This window comes from Aspergillus clavatus, genomic scaffold, assembly GCF_000002715.2.
Source record: "Aspergillus clavatus NRRL 1 1099423829791 genomic scaffold, whole genome shotgun sequence".
NCBI lineage: Eukaryota > Fungi > Ascomycota > Eurotiomycetes > Eurotiales > Aspergillaceae > Aspergillus > Aspergillus clavatus.
The window spans coordinates 411,698-439,585 of NW_001517108.1; the positions used below are offsets into that span (position 1 = coordinate 411,698).

The following is a 27,888-nucleotide window of genomic DNA, read 5'->3' on the forward strand; positions in this document are numbered from 1 at the left end:
ACGCCATTTTTGTCTCAGCGGAGGTGGGGAGGTTAATGCGTATTCACTCCTTGATCCTTCTCCTGTCTCTCAGTTTCGCCACTCACGAAGTCATGAAGTTACCCCGTCACACTAACCACCGACGGTGAAACTACCTTATCAGTATCTCCTATCTCGTTACCCCAAGCTTTACTTTTCAGAGTCTTCTTGGGTAACCAAGCGACCACCATGAGTGTCAGTTGTTCGTTTGAGTTTTCAGCGTTAATGGGTTCTAACGTTCTAGCAGTTCCTTGACTCCGTCCTCTCGTCCATTGAGACGGGCAAACCTGCCCGCATCGCGCCTCCCCCTCCAGTTCGATCTCCAGCACCGCCTGTCTCCTCCTCAAACGTCAGAACTGAAGTACGAAAGCCAAGTAATGGGGCCCGTGTCAACTCTACCGGACAGGCAAATGTTGCTGCTGGAATCAAACGAAAAGCTGAAGATCAGCTGCGTCGCCCCACCAAGCCTGTCTCCCAGACATCCAGCAAACCCGCTACAGCGAAACCTGTCAATGCCTCTACGGCTCTGAAGTCTCGCCCGGCTGCTACTCCCGCCTCCAGGAAGCTGACGACAAGTAGCACTGCAGCAGCTACTCAGAAGACGGCACCGGTCTCTTCAAAGCCCCCTCCTCCGGGATCCTTTGCCGATATCATGATGAAGGCGAAAGAAGCGCAAACCAAAGCCCCTACTCAGGTCGGCATGTTCAGACATCAGGCTGTTACCAAGGAGAAACTCAGTAAAATGGAGCGCAAAAAACGAGCAATAGAAGCGCAAACAAAGGAAAGAGATCCACGAGCCGCAAAGAAAACCGGCGTCGCCTCCAGCGGCGCAGTTGCGGGCAAGCTTGGTGATAGCAAACTTGGCAAAAAGCGCGAGGCCGAAGAGTTAGCCTACAAGGGCACAGCACGACCGACGCCGACTTCGGCTGTGCCGGAATACCGAGGAACAGCTGGTTTGCCAAGTCGACGCGGTTCGAGCGAACCAAGAGCGAGGTCTCGAGCTAGCAAGCGATCCAGAATGAATGAATATCTTGGAACGGATGAGGAAGATGAGGGCGAGTATGCCGAAGAATACGACGACTATTACTCGGCATCCTCCGACATGGAGGCTGGCTACGATGATGTAGAGGAGGAAGAGGCTGCTGCCTTGAAATTCGCCAGGAAGGAAGATGAAGAAGAATTGCGAGCAGAGCTTGCAGCGAAACAGGCAAAGCTTGAGCGCCAGAAGAAACTTGCAGCATTGGTCTCGAGGCGAAGATAATAATAAGCTCCGGTTACTCCCATCATTCCGGCGAACCTACATACCTTCTGTCAAGTGTCAACAGCACAATTTCCTTAGTCATTTGCATACGGAGCATCAGCGAGGAATACCCGTGGTTGCATATTACATTCGATCCTTCTCTTTCCTTCGTGTCCATCCTTGTGTTCTCTTATCTTCTTATTTCCTAGTCACGGCGTTGCATTTTCATGGTTTCTGATAGCATCTGATAATAACGAGCGTCGAGCTATCGATAGAGGACGCATCGGTCGTCTCTTTTTCCTCGCTGATTTGATTTTATGTGGTCCATGTGTCTTTTTATCTGAAATTTTATTCTTGACTTGCAAAGAGCGGGCGTCATCCTTACATCTTCTTTGTCCCTGTTAGCTAGATAGATAAGACATGATATCTAATAATCAAACTAGTGCAAGAATCACTTATGGTTTCAATTCATCGTTGTCCTTCTCGATGAACTAGTTCTTCTTCCATGTTGTTGCGTGTTCGCAGCTGTTTTGGAGATGCCCCACCTGATAACGCTGTGACATCACCCACCACGCCGACTCCGTTCGCCTCGAGACGGCAGGACGACTGTTGCAACTATTCTCCCATACATATATGAAAGATAGACATTGAAATTGTTGCCATTGTTGATTGACTATTTCTCTTCTCTCCTATTTAGTACAGAAGTGCATATCCAACATGGAGCCAGTACATGTGTCAACCTCGTCAAAGGTCTTATTCCAGAAAGTGCGCAAGATTGTGCCTCCTCTGGTAGACAAATTTCACAAAGGTATGTGAGTGCATGACAGATCTTTGCAATGCTTCCAGGACAAATCAGAGGAATATTCACTCAAGAACTGGTCTGTTGCTGACTCTGAGCAAAGGACAGCATGGACGTGTCGCGGTTATCGGAGGCTCTTTGGAGTAGGTTAACGGACCCGTGGCTGTCCCAACAGCTTGTACTAAATAGCGATAAAGCTATACAGGAGCTCCTTACTTCTCATCGATGGCATCGGCGCGATTAGGTATGTTCCTCGCGGGAAGCCCGCTTAATGATCAGTATTGACGGACAATTACAATGCAGGATGCGACATGGTAAGACGAATCAGTCCACACTGTCAATAGAGGCCACTATGGTAACAAAACATAGAGTCACGTCATTTGCGAGAGATCTGCAGCTACGGTATGCATGTTTGTTACTCAAAGGAGGCTCAGTATCTTCGGACTAACCTGGATGCCTAGGTTATCAAGTCCTACTCTCCGAATCTCATGGTTCACCCATTACTTCCAAGCACCGAATCGGTCAAGAACCCCGAGTCCATCGACGCTCCCGCGCTTGCTAGTCCCATTATTGCGATGCTCCCTCGCTTGAATGCCATAGTGATTGGTCCGGGGCTGGGTCGCGATGGAGTCACTCTGAAAGTGGTGACAGAAGTCATGAAGGAGGCGCGGTCTCGCTCGATACCCTTTGTTCTAGATGCAGACGGTCTGCTTCTAGTGACGGAGGATCTTGATCTAGTTAAGGGATACAAAAACTGTATCTTGACCCCTAATGTCATGGAGTTCAGCCGACTAGCCAAGGCACTCGGGATTGACGTTCCCAGTCAAGCTCAAATTGCCTCTGAGCCGGATGAAGGAGACAAGACAAGCAAGGAAACTCGAGCTTGTGAGCAGCTTTCACAGGCCCTGGGTGGCGTGACTATCATTCAGAAGGGGCCACACGATGTGATTTCGAATGGTGTGACGAGTATCGTCTCTGATCTAAAGGGTGGCTTGAAGCGCAGTGGCGGGCAGGGAGACACGCTCACGGGATCATTGGGCACACTGCTAGCCTGGAGGGCTGCTTACCACAACAAGCTCTGGGATTCAGGCGAGCAGGAAAACCCGAAGGAGGCGCAGACGAAGCAGGATGTAATGACAGAGATCGAAACACCCAACCTAAGAATGTCGCCAGTCACAACCCTGCTTCTGGCTGCATGGGCAGGCAGCGGAATCACTCGAGAGTGCTCTCGGCGAGCATTCAATGCCAAGGGCAGAAGTTTGCAGGCCAGTGATCTGACAGACGAGGTGTACGAGAGCTTTTTGGCTTTGATTGGTGAACCGGAGGGTTCGAAAACCCATCTGTAGGCTTCTGCCTGGTGCCTTCACAGCTTGTATCTCTACATACAAGGACAGCTATATTGATGAATGAATAACGACATGGTGATCATTCCATGTGCAGCTCATGTGATTTCCATTCGTTTGAAACCAGAGGCTATGGAAAGTGGTCGAATGCTTGGTACTATACACATTTGCCTTCGTACTATTAATAGTAGTACTGGAATTCTGTCATATACGCCGATCTCTAAAGTATGTCCACTGATAGCGAGTTCGAATGGTTAGTTCAAGACACATTGACTATGCCGATGCTAAATATGTCCCGGACACAACCAATACCAGCCATGTCTTTCTGCCTGACCACAACGCCCATGGGGATGTTGCCCCGACTTTGATGACCTCCGTCCATTCTAACGGGTATCCCTGCGTCTTCACCGCGCGGGCTGAACTCGATACGTCAGATCTCTTTTGCGGGGGGGTGCCTTAATATCCACTGTTCTTATCCTGCTCATGTTCCGGAGCTCGTATTGCTACCACCAATCCCACCGCGCCGTGGCTCGAAACATGCTCAGTCAGATGCAGTTGAGGCATGGGAAAGGCTGCGGTAACAGTCACAGAAGCACCTCTTTGTACAACTGAGAGACATGTCTCAAGAGTCACTCTTTGTTGCTGACTGGATTCAACCATCTACACCTTATGACATGGAATCTGAGGACCTGGCCGAGTTTACTGGTGGGGTAACAATTGCAGTGCCTCGAAGGGCTGAGGGCGCCGTATCCCCGTTGCTGTAAAGCATGTTGTTCTACATGGAAGGCTCGATCTTAGCCTGAGCGTGGGAAAAGGGTATATAAAGGGAGAGGAGGAAGAGGAGGGAGCCATACTCGATCCTGAACCAACTCTCTCCTCGTCTCAAAGAAGAAGAACATACCAATACCAAACCATCCTACCAGACCAAACTATCCTTCCTCCTCTACCGCCACAATGAAGACCGTTTCCATCATCACCTCCGTCCTCCTCGCCTCTGTTTCCCTCGTCTACTCCACAGCCCTCCCTCCAACCTGCGGAACCTGCAATCCCCTCTCCGGCCAGAACCACTGCGACATCACCACCTCGTGCATCAACACAGGCACCCGCTTCCACTGCGCCTGCCGTGCCGGCTACAAGGCCTCGCCCAACAACAAGGACATCGCCAAGCAGTTCCGTCTCAAGGTTCCCCACTACCAGTTCCTGGTCTTCACGCCAGAGAGCACCGAGTGCAACACCCTCTGCGACAACCCCTACGGAGCGAGCCCGGATCTCTGTGTGGAGATTCCAATCTATGACAAGTGCGCTGTTTGAGCTGCGGCTCATGATATAAGCTTGGGGTTCTGTTGAGCTTGGTGTTGTACATTTGGGAGGACTGGGGAAATGGAGGGCTACATTCCTTTGGAGGTCTATATGGTCATCATACTGTGCGCGACTTATGTAAACGCTCCTTTACAATGTGATCCTTCTGCAATATAGTACTTATCCAGTAGATTCCCTGTGGTAGATCGTTGGTCATTCGAAAGATGGCATTAGAAGTTGATTCGTACCCAGCACTTTCAAGAAATGATATACACCGTAACACCAATTCCCAAATTCTACCCATCATCAAGGAATTTTACACACAAATTCCATGCTCTTGCTCATGTGTACGAACAATAACTAATCCAAGCAGAAAGCGGCTGGGACAGTTAACACAGAACGATGCAACACAATTCAGTCATTATATTTCGAATAGGCGGGATTATTGTCATCCCAATGCCCCTTAGATATCCATTGCCTCGTCATCGCCAAGATCCAGGAAAATGAGGCGCGTTCCGTTGTTAACGACTTGCCAGACCTGTAGAGAAAGAAAGGTGTTAGCATAAGCCGCTTTCTGCGCCAATGAATGCTGACACCACTTACATTAAGCTCCTCGTATTCGTCGATCGCCATCGTGAGCTGATCCTCAGTGAATCCCTTGGCCAAAACACGCTCCCGAATCCTTCTCATGCTGAGTTCACCCTCTTCGCCGTCTCCGACAGCTGCAGCACCGCTCTCCCGCATGCCACGGACCAGGTTGTAAATCTTACTGCTGGGGCTTTGGTCCACGCCAGAATGGCCATCATTGGCCAATGATGCCTTGCTGACCTCAACCAGGCGCAGCGCCTCATCGACGTCCTCTCTGATCACTTCCTCGCTGAAGCGAAGGCGGGCAAGAGCTTGCGAGAGACGAACGACGCCAAGTAGGGTACGTGGTGTTACATGAGAAAATTGCTTCTTGCTGGCTTCATCGCTCTTTTGCTGCTTTCTCATTCTCACGTAAGCCCCGACCATATAATCGGAAACTGACGAGGGCACCACCGGTCGATATGTGCGCGCCTTGGCAATGTATTGACGAACTTCGTGGGGAGTGAACATGATACCAGCGTCCTCTGTCTCAGGATGCCTGTTGTGCATGTGGACGTACGTAACGTGGTTGGCCAGCTCTTCGTCTGCGTCGCGCGATGGGGTATCAAGGATGAGGAACATGATGTCGAAACGCGAGAGCAAAGCAGCGGGCAGATTGATGTTCTCAACTGGAGAGACCCGTGGGTTATACCGCCCATAAAGCGGGTTGGCTGCTGCCAGGATGGAAGTGCGAGCATTAAGCGTTGTTGTAATACCCGCTTTGGAGATCGAGATTGTCTGTTGTTCCATCACTTCGTGGATCGCGGTTCGGTCAGAGTCGTCCATCTTGTCGAATTCATCAATACAGCAGATACCATTGTCTGCGAGCACCAGAGCACCTCCCTCCAGCACCATCTCGTCCGTGACTGGATCTCTCATGACTGCAGCTGTGAGACCAACGCCGCTACTGCCTCGTCCAGTCGTATAAACACCACGTGGGGCAACCTTGGTAATGTATTTCAGCAACTGCGATTTGGCAACACCAGGATCACCCATAAGGCAAATGTTGATATCACCACGAATATGCATGCCGTCACCCATCTCCTTCGTTACACCTCCAATCAGCAGGAGCAGCAAAGCCTTCTTCACGTCCAGATGACCGTAGATTTCGGGAGCAATTGAACGGGACAAGTATTCGTACATATTTCCGGACTTCTGGTACTGTTCAATCTTGCGCAGCGTCCGACTGTCCATGCCGAGGTCATTGTAGGATTTCTTATGTTGTGTAATATGTTGGGCTTCCATGTATGTATCTGTGAGAAGGCCGGCGCGGATAGCTCTGAATCCAGTATAGGGAGTGGGAAGGAAAATGCCGGCGACATCAACAACATCACCCGGATTGAGCTGTCGTGTTAGACTTCCATGGCAGTGGATGGTGAGCGTGCGTGGGATATGACCGACGGGAACCTGATCTGCCATCTCTTGGATTTTTACCTCCTGGAATGGAACAAATTTCGAAGCACGAGTGGAAAGAAACAGTTGACCCTTCGAGTTGTTCTGCTTACATTCCTGTGACAAGCACTCCGTCATTGGAAGGAATTGTTTGGTGGTCACTGGCTGGAACACCTCACATCCGCACCGGTCACAAGTATAAGCGTTGATCTGAACCGATGGCTTGACATCCGACACTCGGGTAGTGATGCCGCGAACTGTGATCAGGCTACCCAGATGCTCTGCGCGCACATTTCGAACGGCAAGGGCCTTGGAGTCCCGCTCGCTACTTGACCCAGATGGAGTAAGAGGCTTGAAGTTGAGGGTGTACCGGCGCGTCAATTCGGGAGGAAACATGGCGGGAGTGGCTGCCGCCTCCGCGTCGGCCTCCATGGCCATGGCCATGGCCTCATTTCGCTTTTCACGTTGCGACATAATGACATCGAGAACATCGTCCTTGAAGCTGGATGCGCACCATTAGCCATTGCTCTTCTTTACTTCCGGAGCCTCAACCTACGTGATCTCCCTCGTCTCCGTAGGCATAATCGCATCAACCGCTTGAGAGAAAACATCGATATAGCGCTTGGTGTTCTGCTGTATGGATTCCACAAGCTTCAAGTCTGTGTCTTCGGGAAGAGATTTCTCGTACTGCGGCATCCACGATTAAATGATATCGCAGAGAAAAAAAAGATAAGTTTGGATCTTACTGTAGCCAGGTCATCCAATTCAATCAAAACATTCGTCCGCTCCCGGTCTGCTATGTCCTGCAATATCTGCATGTATTTGAGCTTCGGTTCTCGGCGCCGGCGGCGTGCTCCTCCCCCGTTTGCCTCATCCACATCATCCATAAAGTCATATTCGTCGCTGGTGCCATCTTCATCAATGCGCAGATCTTCGATAGCCTCGGTGGCAGCTGCTTCCGAAGCCGATTCGAAACTTTTAAAATGTTGCAGGAAGTCTTTGAAGGAATCCAACTGCGCCGCGTAGTCGACAGGCGCATGGTATTGAAGGAGAGCCATGATGCGGCGATGAATCAAGCCGATTCACTTAGTCTTCAAAGCTCGTAAATTGAGGAGATGAGGATAGTGTCAAATATTCGACAACCAGGAACGCAAGAAGAAATCGCAGTGTGAGGTTGGCTGGTTCCTTAGCAACTCCATTAGTGGATCTCCCTTGGCGCCAACAGCTTTTTGGCGCAACACACGTCGCGACACGAAAGAGACGCGTCTGCCATTCCTCAAATGGCGCTAGTCCCAAAATATACTAGGTGAAATGGCACGTGGGGCGGAGCGGAAAATGTCTCGGTCCGAAATACAGCAGGCGGGCCGACTCGGCGAACGGCGCTGGGCGGGCATTTGATTTGCGGAGTCAACCCAAGTCCGGGGAGATGCTATCGTGTGGTGGGTGTTCTCTTCTCCCCCCAGAGATCTTGAAGCTCCCTTCTTGTCTATCCTGAGACGCAGAACCTTGTCTTTTCTCTGCGCTCGCAAAATGGCGCTCAGGAAGCCTTCAAGCATGGCCGAAGTCGCATTGGTACCTCTGAAGAACTGTCTCGTGAACCTACCTCCATCACTTGTCTCACTGCTGGTCAATGCCAACGCTGTAAGCCGCCTATTCCTACCTCTACATACTCTTCTTCTTCAGTGTCTGACTGGTATTGCGAGAAGCCTGCGCAGAATGTCATTGTTGAACTCCAATATCGTTCCTCGTCAGTGAAGGCGAATGGTAGTCCGGCGCAACGATCATGTTACTTGGGATGGACGGGAATGCCGAGCAAGCGGAAGCTTGCACCTGTCGTTGATCGGAATGGCATCAGTGGAGGATCTTCTAGGGAACAGGATATTTCTACTGTGGAGGTAGATACCACGTTTGCGAGAGTCCTGGGCCTTGCAGAGGGACAGAAGGTAAATCTATATTGTTCCTAGCATCGATTGCCCATTTCTCACGTGGCCACAGGTTGGGATATACATACACCTTGATCCGCCAGTGGCTCATACGATAAACATTGAGCCCTTAACGCCAGAGGACTGGGAAAGTAAGCGCCATCATCTATGTGGGGAGTCTAATTGATGATCTCTGCTGACAAGCATGGCTGGTAGTCATCGAGCTTCACGCGAACTTCTTGGAACTAAATCTCCTGTCGCAAATCCGCGCTCTGCCTAATCCTACGTATACTTCGCCACAGTCTGAACATATGCACCCCCTTGCGCTACACCTTTCTCCCACTTCCACCGCTAACATCGTCATCACTTCCTTGACCCCTGCCCCGCCAAACACATCAGCATTCGCAAAGATAGCGCCGGATGCAGAAGTGATCGTTGCCCCGAAGGTTCGGCCTAAGACTTCAAGAAGTTCTAGAGGGGATAGTCGAAGTGTGAATGGCAGCAGCCGGAAGAGTGTTGGTGGAAGAAGTAACGGGAGCACAGTGCGAGCAAAAAGCGGTCGCTCTGATTCAACGAATCGAGGTGCTCTCTACTTCCGGGGCGTTGATCGCCAACTGGTCGAACCATACTTTGACGGAGAATTCGAAGATGATACCAACGAGGGTTTTCGTGTATGGCTTGATCCCGACATGCTTGCCACGAGCGAGCTTCGTGGCGTCAAGTGGGCATGCATTACCATCGTCCAGCCCGCGGGGTTGAAGGCACCACCGGATCCCCAGCAACAAATGACTCAAGCGGAACAGAAGGCGAGTGAAGCAGGATTACCAGCTCCGAAACTCGTGGCTAGACTAGCTCCCTGGATCGACTCTCCAGACAGTCAGCACATCGCCATGTCTACTGTGCTATGTTCGGCCCTAGGTGCTGAAGGTATGGTTGGTGGTATAGTACGGGTTGAAGCAGCCTCTCCGCCTTTGCCACGGTCGACTGTCAAAACGCTCAAGATTTACCCATTCATGTCTGATCCAACGAGAAAGAAGGACGGGCTCAGGTTTGGTGCAGATACCGCAGCTGCCAAGGATGCGCTGCTTGAGCGCATCAAGGTGATCTATGGCAGCACCGGAACAGATCACGGCTTACTCTCGGGACCGTTGACAGATGGTATGATCGTACCGAAGTCGGAGAATCAGACTTCGGTGTCCACATTCGATGGTGCCATCATCCGGTTCGATCCTCCTTTGAAAAGCAGCCCCGACGCCCCCAAACAGATGTCTGGGTGGGTGTTGGGATCAGAAGCGAAGCTTTCGCTAGAAGTACAGGCCGAGATCCCCAAACCCGCTGAGTCAGGCCAATCCATTCTTCCCACGGAGGAGCCACTCCCCAGCAGCATTCCTGATCTGGTCAGTATCGACCAGATCATTTCCCAATCTCTCGATAATTTGACCAAGTCCTCTTCTGTCTTAATAACAGGCGGTCTTGGTTCCGGTAAAACGGCTCTGAGCCACCTGCTGGGTCACCGGCTGCGAAAGGATCACTTGTTCAATGTGAAATATTTCTCCTGCCGAAAACTTGTCACTGATGAAACCCGAATCTCAAACATCAAAGAAACGCTGAGCCGATTGTTCATGTCTGCTTCGTGGTGCGCTCGGCTCGGTGGACAATCTGTTGTGATTCTGGACGATCTTGACAAGTTATGTCCTGTGGAGACAGAGCTGCAAGTGGGCGGTGATAACGGCCGTAGCCGTCAAAATAGTGAAGTGATCTGTTCGATGGTTCGAGAATACTGTTCAATGAACTCGTCAGTGGTGTTGCTGGCGACGGCACAATCGAAAGAGTCATTGAACAATGTCATTATTGGAGGTCATGTGGTTCGCGAGATCATCCACTTGAGAGCGCCTGATAAGGAAGGGCGTCGTAAGGTTCTTGAGAAGCTTACAAGTGATGATCGAGCCACAGGCAGCCTTGCCAACGGCCATTCACGAACTGCAAGCGCGTCAACCCAAGACTCTTGGCTGGATCCTTCAAATCCGGGGAGCCGTCCTAGCTCCGCTGGAGCAGATGGCTTCGTACTAGCGCGTGATATTGACTTCCTCGACCTGGCGGGTAAAACAGACGGGTACATGCCTGGCGATCTGGTCTTACTTGTCGCTCGGGCACGAAATGAGGCGCTGATACGGTCTGTTCAAGCCACCCTGGCGGCGTCGAAAGCAATCACTTTCGGGGCCGAGGACTTTGAAAACGCTATCAAGGGCTTCACCCCAGCGTCTCTACGCAATGTCACCCTTACCTCATCCACTACAACATTCTCAGCTATTGGCGGTCTGCACGAGACCCGGAAGATGCTGTTGGAGACCCTACAATACCCGACGAAATACGCGCCTATCTTTGCGCAATGTCCTCTGCGTCTGCGTTCGGGCTTGCTCCTGTATGGCTTTCCGGGCTGCGGAAAGACTCTTTTGGCTAGTGCGATTGCGGGCGAGTGTGGCCTCAATTTCATTAGTGTCAAGGGTCCCGAGATCCTGAACAAATACATCGGTGCAAGTGAGAAGAGTGTGCGTGATCTGTTTGAACGCGCCCAGGCTGCCCGACCATGCATTCTTTTCTTCGATGAATTCGACAGTATCGCGCCCAAGCGTGGTCACGATTCTACCGGCGTTACAGACCGCGTTGTCAACCAGCTTCTCACGCAGATGGATGGTGCAGAGGGTCTTTCGGGCGTGTATGTTCTCGCGGCCACCTCTCGCCCGGATTTGATTGACCCTGCACTGCTTCGCCCAGGTCGATTGGACAAGTCTTTGCTCTGCGACATGCCGAGCCACTCTGACCGACTTGATATCATTCGAGCTGTAAGCACCAAGCTTGCGATGGATCAGGAAGTTGTTGCCCGTTTGGATGAAGTCGCGGCGAGGACCCAGGGCTTCTCCGGTGCTGATCTACAAGCCGTGGTTTACAACGCCCATCTCGAGGCTGTCCACGATGCACTCGGCGACCAACCCGGCGCAACCACCAAATCATCAACGAAGACCAACACCAAGCAAGCCTCAAGCACCAGCAGCAAATCATTTATCCAATTCTTGTATTCGACATCCGAGCAAAGAGCCGGATCCGTATCCATGCCGCCGCCAGCAGTTGTCGCCGCTCGGATCGACGCCATCAAGAATGCCCGGCGTCGTCTACGTCAAATAGAACAGGGAACCGCCGGCGCTGCCACTGCGCCCACCACGAATGGGGCGACAGACGAGGAGCCGCGCGAGGAGATCGTGGTCCGGTGGGAGCATATGGAGCGATCACTGACCACCACACGCAGCTCCCTCAGTGATACCGAACGCAGGCGGTTGCAGGCAATCTACCGCGAATTTGTAGAAGGACGTGATGGCGAGATGCCCAACGGAGAAGCTGGTCGTGAGATTGGCGGACGGACGAGCCTGATGTAGACGAATGTATTAATTGTATAGTTGTTTGTCGCTTGCGCTTTGTGGATGTATGTGTTAGACGTGGCCCTGGGATTTTGAGCAGTAACTTTCGCATAGCTAGAGTATTATTACATGATGAACATGATGATGGCATCCTGCGTGCAAAAAGAAAAATAAAATAAAATATTGTACTGAATTCCAATGCACAATCTAGTCGTAGAGAAAGGACGACAAAGAAAAGGAAAAAGGCGGAGAAACTACGATAGGCCCCGGTCTCGAACTCGGAACACCTCTGCACAGCCAACATGGCGATGACACAACACCTCCAATTTCGCCTGGTAAGAATGAAAAAAAAAACTGGTAGCTTCTCTTTGATTGAGCGTGTCATCCTTAGTGCAGGGGCCATGCTAATCTTCTCTGTATCGTTTCAAATTGACCAAATGCCCGAAGGCAATAGAGGAGACATTACAATGGATTATATGGGAAGGTGGGTGGTTGACCGCTTGCCGTGATTGGTCGGCTAAGCGAGGGGTTGGAACATCCAAATGCACTGTGTGGTTAGGGAGAGGAGAGGGGATCTTGGAGTTTGGACATCGAATCGGTAGGAAAAGAGAGTATGAGAGGGATTGGGGTCGGATTTTATTGTCAGACAGATTGGAATCGGAAGAAGAAGAAGAAGAAGAATAATAATAATAATAATAGGATCTCCTTCTTGTCGGTGTTGCAGAGTCAAATGCTCTGTTTTGAGCATGTTCAATGTACATGTTTTCAGGGATGTGCATTGTAGGTCGCAATCATGGGAACTGGCGCAAAAGACCGTAGATATAGCAATTACTGATAGACACTAACTGATTAGTGATCATTCATGGCTCTGTGACAGTTTGACCTGGATATAAAATAACTATATTAGAACCAGATGGACGACATCCGTGCAGGATTCATTCCTCCATAGTCCATATGGAGTAACCGGTCCTCTGTTAGTCATCCTAATCATCCTGACTAACCCCGATGGGACAAAAGCTTGTCGGCGATGGGAAATACCGAAGTGCGAGAAGGATATGATTGACCGTATAGTCGTACGAGATCATAAAAGATACTACTCCGTAGGAATGGCATCCAGGCATCATGGAGATGATCAAATGATCTGCAACCTCGCTGTCTATCCTTCGCCAGATTAAGTCATGGACTCGTGGCATCGTTGCTTGACAGGTAGGTGATGGCCGCCAATGGCCGCTGCGAAGGGCCCTCTCTTCGGGTATTCGCTACTCCTCGGTGAGAATACCGAGGCTTTGGTCGGATAACCTCGATTGCATGAACCTAGCTCCAGGGTATTGTCCATCCCATGTCCTAATCTTGGTACTTCTGTGATAAGCACGGAAAGTCAACTTTAGCTGCTGTGATCACTCTCCATCTTCCCTCGACGCATCATACCTACCTTATAGAGAGGTCACGCCCGTTCTTTGTTTTTCTCAGAGTCTTCGCTGTTTTTATTCTCCTCACTCGCCCCCCTGTCAACCCCGCATATTCAGTCCACGATGCCTGTCGCCTCAGCGTATCCTTCAATGGACATTCCAAATGTCGACCTTTGGACGTTTCTTTTTGAGCGCAAGGACAGGGCTTTTCCAGATGATAAGGGTGTGTAATTACTATTTGCAGCTTGGTTTCATTCTTTCGTAGCAAACCCCGTATCTCAAACTGACAATTGTCTAGTCATCTACAGAGACGCTGAGACCAAGCGATTCTATACATTCCAAGATGTAAAGGAAACAGCTCTCGCTTTCGGCAGAGGTCTGAAAGCCGTGCTGGATTGGAAGAAGGGAGACGTGCTTGCCTTGTTCACCCCAAATTGCATCGATACTCCAGCGGTGACATGGGGAACGCACTGGGCTGGGGGCGTCGTGTCCCCCGCGAACCCAGCATACACGGTGGCAGAGCTAGCTTTCCAGCTGAAGAACGCGGGGGCCAAGGCGCTCATCACGCAGATGGCTCTGCTACCCGCTGCCACAGCCGCTGCTAAGGAGGCGGGGATCTCAGAAGATCGTATCATCCTCATCGGTGATGAGCGTGACCCGCAGGCCAAGTTCAAGCATTTCTCTTCAATCAGAAACATTTCCGGGGCGGCCAGGTACCGGAAGGCCAAGATTAACCCGGCGACGGACCTGTCATTCCTCGTTTACTCGTCGGGGACGACCGGAGTGCCCAAGGGAGTCATGCTGAGTCATAGAAACATTGTCGCCAACTCGCTCCAGCTCGCTGCGGGAGAGAACAATAATTTGACCTGGAATGGCGGTACTGACGGGAAGGGAGACCGGATCCTGGCGTTTCTGCCATTCTACCATATCTACGGTCAGTAGTGCCCACTAGCCGTTCAGAGTCCTCTGCTGACAGTCGCCATCAGGTTTGACCTGTTTGGTCCACCAGACCATCTACCAAGGGTACGAGTTGATTGTCATGCCCAAATTCGACATCGAGAAATGGTGCTCGCATGTGCAGAACTACCGCATCACCTTCAGCTACGTCGTGCCTCCCGTCGTCCTGCTGCTGGGCAAGCACCCCATTGTCGATAACTATGATCTCTCGAGTCTTCGGATGATGAACTCGGGTGCTGCACCGCTTACGCAGGAGCTTGTGGAGGCGGTACACAACCGGATCAAGACTCGGATCAAGCAGGGGTATGGGCTCAGCGAAACCAGTCCCACTACACACACCCAGCTGTGGGAGGAATGGCACACCAGCATTGGCTCCGTAGGCAAGATGCTGCCCAACATGGAAGCCAAGTACATGACTATGCCGGAAGATGGCTCTGAACCCCGCGAAGTGCCCGTCGGTGAGGTGGGTGAGCTGTACCTGCGGGGACCCAACATTTTCCTGGGCTATCACAACAACCCAGAGGCAACGGCCAACTGCCTTTCCGAGGACGGTTGGTTCCAGACAGGAGACGTGGGCTACCAGGACAAGAACAACAACTTCTACATCACGGATCGGGTTAAGGAGCTCATCAAGTACAAGGGTTTCCAGGTGGCTCCGGCAGAGCTGGAAGGAATTCTGGTAGATCATGAATCGGTTGATGACGTCGCGGTTCTTGGTGTGGAAAGCGAGGCCCACGGAACCGAGGTACCGCTTGCGTATATTGTGCGAAACGTGAAGAGCAAGAACTCCAACCTCACGGCGGAACAGGCGGCCACCAACATCGTCCAGTGGCTGGACGCCAAGGTTGCATACCATAAGAGGCTGCGCGGGGGCGTGAGATTTGTGGACGAGATCCCCAAGAGTCCCAGTGGAAAGATTCTGCGTCGGGTGCTCAAGAAGCAGGCCAAGGAGGATGCTAGCAAGGCCTTTGGGGCAGCTGCTCCCAAAGCCAAGCTGTGATGCACACATATACTTTAGTTTCTTCCTTCGCAACGAGCATTCTGTAAATACACCAATATACCCGATATCATCCACCGTAGTATCATACCTGGTGTCTCCCATGCTTTTTGACATCCCTCGATTATGGGAAGAACCGCTTCACCATAGCACCCACATCCTCGCCCTCAACCGCATCCACCTTCTCCCTAGCCACCCGCTCCACAGCCTGCTCAATCGGCTCCTCTCCGTTCAACAAATCATACCAGCCATCCGTATCCTCCCGCGCAAGCAACTGATCCGCCACGCGCGCCACATCCTCCCTCGTCACACTCCCCTGCCCCCGCGTCTTCCCCAACTCCACCTTCCCCGTCGCCGGCTCATCCGTCAGCGTCCCCGGCCGCAGACAAATCGCCTGCACCCGCCCCGCCCCCGCCTCCGCCTCGGCCTCGTGCTTCCGCCGCGCCGCCACCGCAGTCAGGTACTCATCCGCCTCGAGCTTCGCCTGCGCATACGTCGGCAGCACGCGCTCAAACACATTCCGCACCGCCGCCCAGTCGCCATCCGACATCCAGCTCGGGTGCTCCCGCCGACTCCCCAGCCACGAGATAAGCAGGAACCTGGAGACGCGCGGCGTCGCGAACGCCGCCGCGATGAAGTGCTTTGCGGCGCGCTCGTCGATGGCGAAGGTGCGTTCGGGCCCGCCTTTGCCCCCGGCTCCTGAACCCATCCTCTGTTAGCAACAAGCAGAATAACAGCGATGGGATAGGGAATGGAGGATGTGAGGGGGGTGTTGTCGCACCAGCAGACCAAACCACACAATCCGGAGCGACGGTGTCGATGATCGCCTTGGCGTCGGCGTCGGATTTCACGTCGTCGAGGCTGGAGACTATCACGTTGAGTTTGCCCTTGGCGCCTTTGGCGAGGGCGGCGAGCTCGCTCTCGTGCTCTGGGTTGCGGATGACGCTGGTGACGTTCCAGGCGCGGGCGAGCAGAAGAGGGGTCAGTTTCTGGGCGATTTTGCCGTGGCCGCCGAGGAGGAGGACTTGCATCTTGGGTGATGGTATGGGAGATGTAGATGATTACATTTTTGAGGGAGGGGTTGTTAAAATAAGTAGATCTGTAGGGATGCTGTATGTAAAGTGTTTGATTAATAATGTCGTGGTGATGTGTGTCGTCATGGACTTGGCGGGCTGTTTTGAGGATCTGAGGATATATTCATTATTCCGTAGTGGGATACCGTAGATCTGGAGTTCTTTGGAATACTACATAGTGCCTAAGAGTTATTTGCAAGCTTACGTCGTCTAGAGAGAAAAGCATCTAGCTGTAATCCATCAATGTCACGTTCATCAAAGCTGAAGGATATAAATTCTAAGGAATGTCCTTGGAACGTGAAGATATATCACTTTGCGGAGCATCCCCGGAACAGTCTGAAATATAGAGGCTACGATGAGGAATTTAAGACAAGCTATGAAGATCAGAGTCACGGTCGCCTATCAGAGTATCTCTCCAGTGCAAAGAAGCATTCAAAACAGCATGATTCTGGAGATTGATGTAATCTGACATCTGAGCAAAGAATAATGAGACAAAGCAGAATAATCTATAACACAAACAAGCAAGTCTCACTGGTACAATCTAGGAGAGAACAGACAGAACATGGCAAAAGGTCACAGTGAAACCGTTCATATCCCTTTGCAAAAGTTGACGAACAAGGAATCTTGAAGCCATGCAACATCTTGTCACTCGACAGGCAGGGAGCGAGGCAGAGACCATGTGCTCAATGCAGTGTACATTTCGAATATTCAGAAGACTGCGAACGAGCCAAGCTCTCATCAGGAGCCCATCGCCGGAGCGCCTCGCTACCCGGCTTCATCCACGTCGTTGTCACCATGATGGTCACCTTCGGGATCCGACTCTTCCATCGATCGTTCCGTCCCTCAATGGTGCGTTTGTCAAGAACGTTCCTTGCCTTCTTCAAACTTTGGGACACTGTTTCAGTCCGAGAAGTCCCTTTCACGCTGACCGGTCGATGTGGAAGCAGTACCATCAGTATGAGGATAGCCTCGGGCAAACTTGCTCCTGTTTCCTATAGTCGGGGGATATTGCTGTCCTCTTTGAACCCCTTCGTTTTGCAACCAAAACCGGATATCCGGACTCAAGGTCTCTAATGTGGTGCCTGGACGTTGTTCGGCTCTGGCCTACCGGTCCTCATCGTACAGCCTCACTATCTTTGTATGTGTGCTAGCTGTGCTGTGAAACCACGACCAGATTCCTGGCGTTTCCGTCAAGAGTGCCACAAATCCGAAAAGGAGACCGATCTTTTCGGCGTCCCGCCACTTATTTTCCAACAGGGTGGGTAAAGCCCCGGGTGAGCGAGCATAGATCTTTTTTCATACGCCTCTGGGCATCCACCTCAAGGCACATCGAGAACCGGAAGCCTTCAAGCTCGACTGTGGCAATGGGTGCATTCTCCGGTACCAGGATACGCTGGTCAAATGACCCACACAATGGTGACACGCATTTCCCTCTGGGTTGGATATCGTGAGTTTCATAGACAGCCACTTTTGGGCTAACCTAGCTGTAGTGTGAAGGAGAAGAAGTGCTGAGTCAAAAGGTGATCTGGTCTGCTTGTATGCCCAACAACGGAAGAAAGCTGAGGTTCGCTGAGAATGATTCACGCTCGATTTGAAGCTGGAGGAGATGTTGGCTAAATATCGAAGATAGATTGTATTGCAATGAGAGGGGGCAATTCTAGTAGCTTGCTCGACGGAGAAACAGGCAGTTATAAGACAGGAAGATCTATATGAAGTTCTGGCAGCAAGTCAGGCCATTCTTTCATTCCTTCAACCTCATGTCCTTTTATGACAGGGACTATGAAAAGTCTCTCTCATTGGGCCATGACCTGATTGATTCCGTCCAGTTGACATGCTGCTTTTCTCATCTTAGTGATTTTTTTGGGGTGCTTGATGGATTAATCCATCATGATCTTTTGTTGATATCCACCCCAGCCACAGTGGTAGACCCATTCACTGCACACCAAGGCAACAGAACCCTATGTGGATATTGAAGACTTTTTGTTTGCTACTGCTCCCAGAGATCATTACGTAGAGGTCTTTTAATTTCTTTGTTCCTTGGAGATCACGCCCATTCGGATCCCCCAGCTCCGATCTGGCCTTGATTGATATTCACTCTCATATTAATCTTCTTTTCTCTTCCCACACTCTCCCTCCTGTCCTCCTTACTCTATCTTGAAGACGAGGCCCTTCCAGCACGCTAGCTTTGCTACATTGTTCCCTCTGATATGGATGATTGAAGGTCCACAAACAACCTACGACACAGGATGGCTGCAAAGAGACAGGTATGGACTGCCTTTTATGTCATTGACTAACTGGGTGAAGGACAGCTTACTTCATTCTTAGCCGAAGGTCGAACCGCTAACAGATGGTGTATAGTGACCTTGAAACTCCTGCTGCCTCCGACTCGTGCATCAATCCCCATGAAAGCAAAGGCAAGCATTGGTTGGGTAAATTACCTCTACCCCATATTCTTTGCTTTAGGCAGGTGTTTCCTTCCCATGACTATTTACACAGTGCTCCCTGATAGCATCGAGCACAACAGCCATCGCCACCGTATTATCGCTCTAATAAGACATGCCGGTGAGGCCACTGGGTGACTGTCTGATTGTCTTTCCCCAACCCGCGCTGCTGTGTCATGTTATCATTTACCCTGCTGTCAGTCAGACTCTAACGCAATTTTGATAACCTCCGTCGGCCCTTTTCCTCCAAGGAAAAAAAAAAAAAAAAAAAGAGCCAGTCCCCTGTTCCCACCTCATGCGCGAGTGCCAGTTCCCACACCACTGACGGTCAATGGTCGCATTAATCCCAGGGACTTGCAATGCTCAGATGGAGTTTGAACAATTTTATTTCCCTTCTTTATCCAAGAAAGGGCAAGGTGGCCGAGTGGTTAAGGCGTTAGCCTTGAATGTGCGGAATTTCATTCCTACACATCGTAAGCTAATCCCCTAGGGGTCGCGTGTTCGAATCACGTCCTTGTCGATTTGTTTTTGAATCTCCTATTCTTTTTTGTTGCTGCCGCATTTTGGCGGTACCCTTAACGAACTGCTGGAGGAACTCGAGCAGGAGATGGAAGAGGGATCCGATCTTTTATTTCCCGCCTGATTTACATTTTGATGGTTTTCGGACGATTTTTTCACTGTCTGAAGCGTTTGGCGACTTGGATTTATTTGATCAATGCATGCGCCCGGAGATCGGTTCGGCGGGCGATGGGTGGGAGAGTTGTCCAATAATGAATATTTTGGTTCGGTGGCCATTCTGCTCGATTCATGGACTGAACGGAATGAGCATCTGGACTGATTTGATACCTTTTTTTTGATTTTGGCAGGGTTTTGTTTTCTTTATCGACGATCCAGGATGGCGGTTCGTTGTTTCGCAGGGGATTATACCTACACTGTGTACACAGTACAGTCTACCTCGTAGATGCTGGGGACGTGTGTTCTGCGGAAAATCCGAATCCGACTCGTCATTTTCTGAAGACGATTCAATCAATATATTTTACGATGTCACTACTGGAGGTCGATATACTGGGATAATGTGAATGTTGGCTGGGTTACTACTGGAGAATGGATGTGGCAGCTTTCCGGGAGAAAAAGTATAGATAATATCCTCAGTCTCATGGGCAAAGTCAAAGAAGACTTTTCTCAGCAACCAACATTATCTTAGTTTATCCTACAGAGAAGCGAAGCCCGACTGGTACCACTACCGACCCATCAAATCGAAGTAAGAGGAAATTACTCAGCCCGCCACATTCAGCCGAACGCTACTTAGTCCCGGGACGTGAAATGAAGGGACCCAAGATCCGAGACGGTCCAGCCCCGGGGGAGATGAGATGGAGGATATGCGATCTGGACGAGACTCCATATTGACGCTCGGAGGATAGATATAGCTTTGATATTGGCGTTTTACAACCCATCGGCAAAGGGAGATACCAAGTTATTGTATACTCCGTAGGGAGTTGGAGAGATGCAGCTAGTTATCAACGCTCTTGTTCCATTGATATCGTTATCCTACAGAGTATTCAACTGGATACCAAAATACCACGAAGTGATCTATAGAGGTAGGTCAGGTAAATAAACTCTTGGTAATGTTGGTATGGAGCGATCAGAAATGAAACAACCAAACTGTCATGGTCCTAGCCTCATAGGCTCATAGGCTCATAGTCTCATACACCTGTTGGGAAATTACTATAACTTCGCTAACTCGCATTTGTACTAGTCAGGGGCATCCACTTCCATCTTCAATCTGGACTACGGAGCAGTCATTTCCCAAGGGAAGAACCACCTCGCTGCCCACCTAGTAGTACTTGGATAGTGTCGTGTCCCAGCCTGCCTGACTCTGATTGAGGTATCCGACTATCAGTTTCATGCTAAATAATCCCACCATTTCAGTTGATCATTCCCGATATCCAGTCTCGGGCTCAAAGCTCAACCTTGGGCATCGAAGGGGGGGAACGTCAAGATCCATAAATAAAGACCTTGAAATGAATGACCTCTTATTTTCCCTCCCTTACCTTACCTTGCGGTAGACTCCATACCGTAGAATCTAAGCTTCTATTCATTTCGAGACCAGCCGACTAGTGAATTAGTACCAATAAGTGCTATGATAGGATTAGGCACAACCACGGAGTACAAGTAAATAGTAATAACCCTATAGCGCCAACCGCTGTCAGGGTAATCACTTGATGTTCCAAAGTCTCGTCCTTTTGTCCCGTCTCAGGTTCCACGGGAGACAAAGCGGTGGTGATACAAGAAGTAAGAAGTTAAGAACATGTTTCTCTCGGTCTACACAGTATGTAACTCGATGGAAGTTCCCTGGGTGTTCCCGTCTTCCCGATCAACAGGTTCATTTACCCCATTAATCCACAAAAACGGTTCATCGATATTCGATCGTCACTCGGGTAGATGCAATTGGGAGCTTGGGAGCTTGGGACGTAGTTAGGTGCCTCGAACTTCATACAGCCAAGGACGATCCCTCGCAAGCCCCCCAGAGGCTAAAACCTCTGATCATGATTCTAGACGGCCTTGGTCAGTAATCAGTATTAGTCGGAGTAGGAGGGAATCTCGTGTAAGAGTGCTGAGTAGGAGGTCTTATTTCGCCTATGGGATATTTCCCCTAGGTATATAGCCGGAATCCCTGTCATACTCGGCATACAATCCTTGACTTGCCTTGTGGTATGATGCTATCTCTCAACCCTGTCAATTGGAGAAGAAGACTGTTTCAATAATGAGCTGAAAGGTACGGCTGGGAGTCTGCAGTAGAGCTAAAAGTTGGTATTTATATATACACCGTATTCTAGAATAATATCGAGTCCTTTTATTATCCTCGGTGTCCAAGAAAATTGATGACGTTTTTTTTTTTTATGTATGTAAGGATACAGTGCACAGTACCTGAGTCTAGTGAGTGGACACAGACACAGACACAGACACAAAGTCCACGCAAAAACTGGGAACCTGAGAGACTAGTGTAGTTCAAGATCAAACAGTTCAACATGAACAGAGCATCTATCCTGAAGTCCTCGATAACATGTTCTTCGTGTCGTAGTCGGCGCCGATTAAGCTCTCGCATGAAGTCATACGGTGTCGCATCCGAATCGTGTCAACAGTCTAAGACCTGGATGGGTCACAATCAGCAATTTCCGCCGACGTGCATGGTCTTCCGTCCCAGCAATCGGGGATACCAAGGTCGATTTACTCCATAGTTAGTCCCCAGTCCTCGTCCTCGATGGAATGGCGGTCTTATTTTCTTTTTTATCTCAACCTGCATGCATACTAGATCCTGCGGTTTCAAAAGGCTGCAGACTGCAGAGCAATCCTTGACTATATTTGTTTCCCACTTCAACTCTGAGAGGCTTGGAGGCTCCAGCTCAGCCCTCTGCAGTCTGCACTGCAGGCATGGCCATCCCCATTCCTCAGCCCCAGACGCGGCCCACATCCCGTAAACATGACCAGATCTGGCTGGAAGGCTGAAGTCATGAGTAATTTTACCTTGTACCGATACCTCAGCATTTAGTATCTTCTTGAAGAGTCTCAGTCCTGAGTCAAGAGAGACCCTGATATTTCCTAAGAGTCAAGACTAGGTACTTAAGGCTTATCAAGTGTGACAACGATACATCGTCAATTTCAACCAACCACTACTACTACCACCATCCTAGGCTCATAGTCATAGCAGTGGTCAGTTAGTAGTCAGTGTACCCGATGAAACAGTGTCGACTGTATGGAACCTGAAACACCACTCCCCCCCGCTGTAACTAAGGTATCCGATTGGTGTTGGATGTGCTGTGGGGACCTGCAAGGGACATGCACGCTAGTATAGGGTACCGTACGGTATCTTGGGGTCTTCCATGGGTTTCCCACAGTTTATATTAATTAATTTTGACTTGTGGTGGATTTGATGGGGTTGTTGTTGTTGTTGTTGTTGTTGTTGTTTACTAGTACTCAGTATGAATCTGGAATTCTGGATTCTGGATGCTGAATAGCAGATTTGACCATGGTCTGTTTCTTGTGTAATAATGAAAAGAGAACAGGAGATAGACCTACCTGCTCTTCCAATTGATATCCCCCTTGTAGATACTTGTTAGATCGTAGATACCTAACTAGATAGCTCTCTGCCACCGAGATATGTCTCCGAGGCCCAGGCTAGTTGAAAAAGTGACTCCATAGTTTGGGTATGAGGCGCTAGAAATTCGACGAAAAGAAATGACAGGAAATTAGCCTCCAGAAGGAAAAAGGGAAAAACCACTGGACGATCAATTCCAGATCGTTTCTTTTTCTTCTTTTTTCTTTTTTCTCTCTCCTCTCTCTCTCTCTCTCCTCTAGTTAAATCATCAAATCTCATTTCGTCTCAAGTCTCAACACATGATTTAGCGCTCCGTATTATTAGCATTAGCATGAGCATTTAGTTGAAAAATTCCATGATCCTCCTCTTTCTTTCCATCTTCTTTGCTTCTCACCAAGTCAACTTTCCCAGCATCCTCCATCTTCCTCTTCTTCTCTCACTCTGTCAATCGTTACCAGCCCAATTCTCAACCCTTGATCTATCAGCCATTCCAGATCCATTGTTCTCGACCCATTCTTTCGCTCTTTTTGGTACTCTCCAGACTGCCTCCTCCACCTATAGGTACCTAGGCTATATACCTCGTACCTCTCTCGTACCGAGCCGGCAAACCATACCAATACAATACTTACTTCTCCTCCGCCACACTCAACACTGCATTTGTCGTCGTCGTTGCAGCCACATTCACGCATCTCATGCAATCTTCCAATTCCTAACTACCTACTACTACCAGCTTCATTCTTTACAACCAACTTCGTGACCTCTCAGACACTCCACTTGCTGCATCTCGGCCCATTCCTGCTCTCAAAAAGTGTCCACAATTGTTTGTCCATTCGCGAGGAAAAAACTACGGAAGAGCCAGCCAGTACGGACTGACTGATTATTGCTGCTGCGGAGTCCGCCGTCCCATATCCAGGGGATGCATCCCTAACTGCGATCCATTGATATTCCCATTCCCCTCGCTTCAACAATATTTTCTGTTCTTCAATATCTTGTATGTCGTCGCCTTCTTGCTTTCTCCTCGTCATATCGTTTGCCTCCTCGTCGTCGTTCCATCACTCTCTCACCTTCCCTTATCTATTTACCGCAGTTGAACCTCCTCGAATCTCAATGACTCCTGTTTCTAACTCGTAATCATTGATGTCGTAGCATTCCATGATCCTTTTTCGACCCTGAGCGATCTCCCTATCAGCAGATCCCCGTCGAACTATCTCGAACCCGCGTATTTGATTGCGCTCACACTGCCTCACCCTGGCATCGCCCATTCTTTTATACCACACGACGCGACCATGAATCGATTTCGCAAGAGCAGGAAGGAGAAAGTGAAGGAGGAGAGCGAGCCGATAGAGCCCATGCCCACATCGCTGACCTCCAAGTTGACGAAGAAGGTTAAGAGACCGGAACCAGAGGAAAAGCCGGAGCTCGATCTGGCCAGTGTTCTACCCTCCACAGATGATTTCCGCACCAGTCTATTGATGCCGAAGCTGTCGGCACGGTTCAGCATGCTGCGGGAACAGGACGATCCGGACTCGCTAATCGGCAAAGCGAGCGACGATAGCGTGCTTTTCCCCAAGCGTGCCTCAAAATTGAATATTTTCGGACACCATCCCAACCCTTTATCGGATATCGACGAGGCCTCCATTGATGGTCGGCCATCGTTCCACGGAGGCCGCACAGATTCGTTCATCTCGGCTGGCGACGGGGGTGACGGGACCGATGAGGACCGTTCGCACAACGAGAGCATCATGAGCAGGGCGCGACGGGCGGAAGGGAACAATCTCTTCGGCGGACGACAAAAGGTCTATAAGATTCCCTCTAAACAGGGAAATGGCTCGGCACCTATGGGACGTGCTCTGTATGAGCATGACTTGAATCTATCCACCTTCCAGCGCTTGCGACTCAAAGAGAAGGAGGAGCGTGCGGCCGAAGAGGCCCAACAAGATTCCCTGGTGCAAGAATCAGAGGACCTCATCTCGAGTATATCCTCTATGAAGCGGACAAACTCATCTTCGACCGCGTCGGGACCCACTGCGTACGGTCGCACGTCGACCGCGGCTACCTCTATCGACGAAGATCCGTCCTTTGCAAGCTCCCCATCGCAGGCGGGGACTCCTCATGCTAACGAGGCCTCCAAGCCAGCTCATACCGGGGTCATGGCCTCCGAGCGCGGCTCGGTGAAATCTCGAAGACTCTACGGGCAAGGTCTGGCGCAAACCACACAGAACCAGCAGAGCAATACTTTGCATCGTCTGGAAAGCCTCAGTCGCCAGCGGGCCGGTACACCAGAATTGCCAGTCCTCAATAGATCATATTCCCGGAGCGCAACCAACCTGCGCGACCGACTTCAGAAACTCTCCCTTGCGGAGCCAACTGCTTCCGCACCCCGCCCGACCAGTCCTCCATCCTCAGCCACATCTCCAAATCCGCCCAGTCTCGAGAACGAGCCCGAGGAACCAAAAGCCCAGCCGATGCCAGGCTTTGGCGCGCCCCCGTTGAGCCCTCCTGTCAGTGAGAACGAGGAGGTAGGAGCCTTGGCGGCCGCTCTACAGCCGGACGATCGTGGAAAAGCCACCGCCATGGGCCTTTTCAACAAACCCAAATCCGCTTTTGATGAGAATCAGTTCACGCGCCGTCAGTTGCAGATGCACCAGGGCAGGAGCACACCACCCCTCAGACGAGCCCCGTCACCACCAGGGCGAGTGACCCCGCCCGAACAGCCTGGACGTTCTCGGGGTCTCTCAAACACAAGCCATCGGTCTCGGCCAGATTCTGCATCCTCGCATTATAGTGAATCTCAGCGTCCAGGCAACAGCGCCCTCGCCCCTAGCGTTGAGGCTTCTCCAGCCGGCCCCACGCATGGAACGTCCTTTGCTAACCCCAGCCCTGACATTTCTGACGGTGAAGGCGACCATTTCGATGCGAGGGACGTTGCGGCCGCGATTGACGCTGTGCACCCTGCTTTCCGGTCCAGCCCATCGTCCAGGCCCTCGTCTCCGCCGGAGGAGCAGCAAAACCCCCTACCCGAAGTGCGATTTTCCGATCTGAGGGATCTGAAGCCCATCGCAGAGAATGATGTGGCGGAAAGACCAAGCAAGGCGGACGTAGAGGAAAAGCTTCCCGAGAAGCCTGATTCGCCCACCCTGGGACCGTCTGGACTAGGTCTTAGTGGCTTAGTCCGCGCCCATCTGCGGCGTGACAGTGACCGGTCGTCCTTCCACCTTGCACCGCTTTCTCCTGCGTTCCCACCAAAGCCCAATGAGGGAGAGATTGGTGCTAAATCCATCGCCGACGGGTCAGAGATGTCAGATGGGCCCTCTCAACGCTCGTCGACTGATGGGGAGCATTCAATCGACTCGCAGGGCACTTCAAAGACTCCATCATGGGAAGAGGAACTGAGATCCAAGCATCGACGCCAAGGCAGTATCGAAACCCAACAGGAACGGGCAGAGTTTGAACTTGAGCTCGCGGAGCGACGCCGAAAGGTCCAGGAGAAACTGAGAGGCTTCGCGGAAAACGAGAGCAGATCAGCCAGCCCGATCTCTGGACGCCATACACCCGACTATCCCCCACAAGCCAAACCTGGCAATGCATTTGCGCTGTTGAAGAGCAAGAACCCCAAACATCCCTTCTTTAGCAGGCAGGAGCCCAAGAACGCTAAACTGTTCGGTCCCGCAAGTGCGTCGACTCCATCGCTGGTACCGGACGAGCTCTGGCGTGAGGAGGAGGAAAAGATGCCCTTCAATCTACCAAAGCACGCAAACACCAGCTCGCCACAGATTGCCGTGGACAGGTCCATTCGGTCCAGAATGGCGGCCTTTGGCCGCAGCAGTCATGAAGACTCCCGTGAGTCGAGCCGCAGCCGTGGAGCTTCGCCGCATTCGAGCATGAGGTCTCGCCGAGACCGCTCGGGCTCCGATGCGTCTGGCCGCTCCAAGAGCCGCAGTCGATTCCGCGATCGAGATGATCTCGGAACTCTGCAAGAAGATGCTGCCGGCTCGCCAAAGGCATTTCCCCCTTTTGATCCCCGGTCTGTTCCCTCGGTCCCATCTTCTACTCGCCCGTCAGTTGAGGCCAACGACCGTTCCATTTCCTTTGATCGTAGCTCATCGGCCGCATCTGGACGATACCGGAGTGAAAGTCGATCTGCTACATCGAGTGTTAATGATCGGCCCCCTCACCTTCCTCCACCGTCCACCACGCCATCCATCATTGGTGTTTCCCCGCGACCATCACCGATCGCTCCCTATTCCGCCAACGCTACACCACCTCTGTACGAGATGTCTCCGAACCCGTCAACGACCTCCCACGTCGCCGCTGGAAATACTCTGCCTCAGCGCGCCCCAGGCCTCGTCAGCCTCCAAAAGCGGGTCATCGACAAGACCCAGATCTCCGAGCCGACGTTCGTGTCTTGCACCTCCAATGTGCCAACCGTGGGGCTCCCCCCGGGCGCTAGTCTGAGTAACGGCATGGAGACGCCTCCGATCCCACCCATGAATCCGCGACGCCGGCGCCAGACCACCACCCAGACAATCCTCGGCGCCCTCAAGGGCGAAAAGCGCGAGTCGTACTATCCCACCTCGGTCGCCAGTGATCCGCAAGACGAACAGAGCAACTTCTCCGACGATAACGACAAGCGGCCCAAGTCCAGACACAACAAGCTCCGTAAGACCTCCAGCGAGGGTGGCAGCCTGAACTCCAGGGCCCGGCAACAGGCGATGGCTGCCACGCCTATTCCTCCAGCACCAGCTGTCCCACAGTATCCGCCCAAGATCCCCATGGAGGGCGGGATGTTTTAAACCCTCCTGGATCATCTCTCCTGACACGCTCTCTTTTTTCCACATTTCCTACTCTCGTCACCTGACATC

General features: G+C 51.2%; 8 protein-coding genes and 1 non-coding gene across 9 annotated transcripts, besides 5 other annotated features; 7 read left to right on the forward strand and 2 right to left on the reverse strand.

Annotated features, from left to right (window-relative positions):
• Positions 1-207: 207 nt before the first annotated feature.
• ACLA_069140 (uncharacterized protein) lies at positions 208-1,279 on the forward strand (the record flags this gene model as incomplete). The annotated part of the gene is made up of 2 exons (XM_001275311.1): positions 208-213; positions 263-1,279. 2 exons carry the CDS (start codon positions 208-210, stop codon positions 1,277-1,279), a joined length of 1,023 nt encoding a protein of 340 aa, XP_001275312.1.
• Positions 1,280-1,975: 696 nt separating this feature from the next.
• On the forward strand, positions 1,976-3,403 carry ACLA_069150 (ATP-dependent (S)-NAD(P)H-hydrate dehydratase; the record flags this gene model as incomplete). The annotated part of the gene is made up of 5 exons (XM_001275312.1): positions 1,976-2,066; positions 2,161-2,200; positions 2,255-2,312; positions 2,427-2,459; positions 2,519-3,403. The coding sequence occupies 5 exons, from the start codon at positions 1,976-1,978 to the stop codon at positions 3,401-3,403; spliced, it is 1,107 nt and encodes a 368-aa protein (XP_001275313.1).
• A 951-nt stretch (positions 3,404-4,354) lies between these two features.
• On the forward strand, positions 4,355-4,711 carry ACLA_069160 (putative adhesin; the record flags this gene model as incomplete). Its single annotated transcript, XM_001275313.1, has 1 exon — positions 4,355-4,711. The coding sequence occupies one exon, from the start codon at positions 4,355-4,357 to the stop codon at positions 4,709-4,711; it is 357 nt and encodes a 118-aa protein (XP_001275314.1).
• A 451-nt stretch (positions 4,712-5,162) lies between these two features.
• On the reverse strand, positions 5,163-7,776 carry ACLA_069170 (DNA replication licensing factor MCM7; the record flags this gene model as incomplete). The annotated part of the gene is made up of 4 exons (XM_001275314.1): positions 5,163-5,237; positions 5,303-7,220; positions 7,275-7,405; positions 7,465-7,776. The coding sequence occupies 4 exons, from the start codon at positions 7,774-7,776 to the stop codon at positions 5,163-5,165; spliced, it is 2,436 nt and encodes an 811-aa protein (XP_001275315.1).
• A 472-nt stretch (positions 7,777-8,248) lies between these two features.
• On the forward strand, positions 8,249-12,071 carry pex1 (AAA family ATPase peroxin 1; the record flags this gene model as incomplete). The annotated part of the gene is made up of 4 exons (XM_001275315.1): positions 8,249-8,359; positions 8,425-8,661; positions 8,714-8,792; positions 8,845-12,071. The coding sequence occupies 4 exons, from the start codon at positions 8,249-8,251 to the stop codon at positions 12,069-12,071; spliced, it is 3,654 nt and encodes a 1,217-aa protein (XP_001275316.1).
• Positions 12,072-12,713: 642 nt separating this feature from the next.
• Positions 12,714-12,734: a microsatellite.
• An 851-nt stretch (positions 12,735-13,585) lies between these two features.
• Positions 13,586-15,419, forward strand: ACLA_069190 (acyl--CoA ligase; the record flags this gene model as incomplete). The annotated part of the gene is made up of 3 exons (XM_001275316.1): positions 13,586-13,685; positions 13,761-14,396; positions 14,449-15,419. 3 exons carry the CDS (start codon positions 13,586-13,588, stop codon positions 15,417-15,419), a joined length of 1,707 nt encoding a protein of 568 aa, XP_001275317.1.
• A 121-nt stretch (positions 15,420-15,540) lies between these two features.
• ACLA_069200 (uncharacterized protein) lies at positions 15,541-16,447 on the reverse strand (the record flags this gene model as incomplete). Its single annotated transcript, XM_001275317.1, has 2 exons — positions 15,541-16,115; positions 16,198-16,447. 2 exons carry the CDS (start codon positions 16,445-16,447, stop codon positions 15,541-15,543), a joined length of 825 nt encoding a protein of 274 aa, XP_001275318.1.
• A 2,893-nt stretch (positions 16,448-19,340) lies between these two features.
• Positions 19,341-19,450, forward strand: ACLA_069210. The gene has a single exon. It is a non-coding gene; the product is annotated as a tRNA-Ser (tRNA).
• Positions 19,451-20,608: 1,158 nt separating this feature from the next.
• Positions 20,609-20,637: a microsatellite.
• Positions 20,638-22,866: 2,229 nt separating this feature from the next.
• Positions 22,867-22,895: a microsatellite.
• Positions 22,867-22,896: a microsatellite.
• Positions 22,897-23,255: 359 nt separating this feature from the next.
• Positions 23,256-23,280: a microsatellite.
• Positions 23,281-24,312: 1,032 nt separating this feature from the next.
• ACLA_069220 (uncharacterized protein) lies at positions 24,313-27,819 on the forward strand (the record flags this gene model as incomplete). The annotated part of the gene is made up of 1 exon (XM_001275318.1): positions 24,313-27,819. One exon carries the CDS (start codon positions 24,313-24,315, stop codon positions 27,817-27,819), a length of 3,507 nt encoding a protein of 1,168 aa, XP_001275319.1.
• Positions 27,820-27,888: the final 69 nt, after the last annotated feature.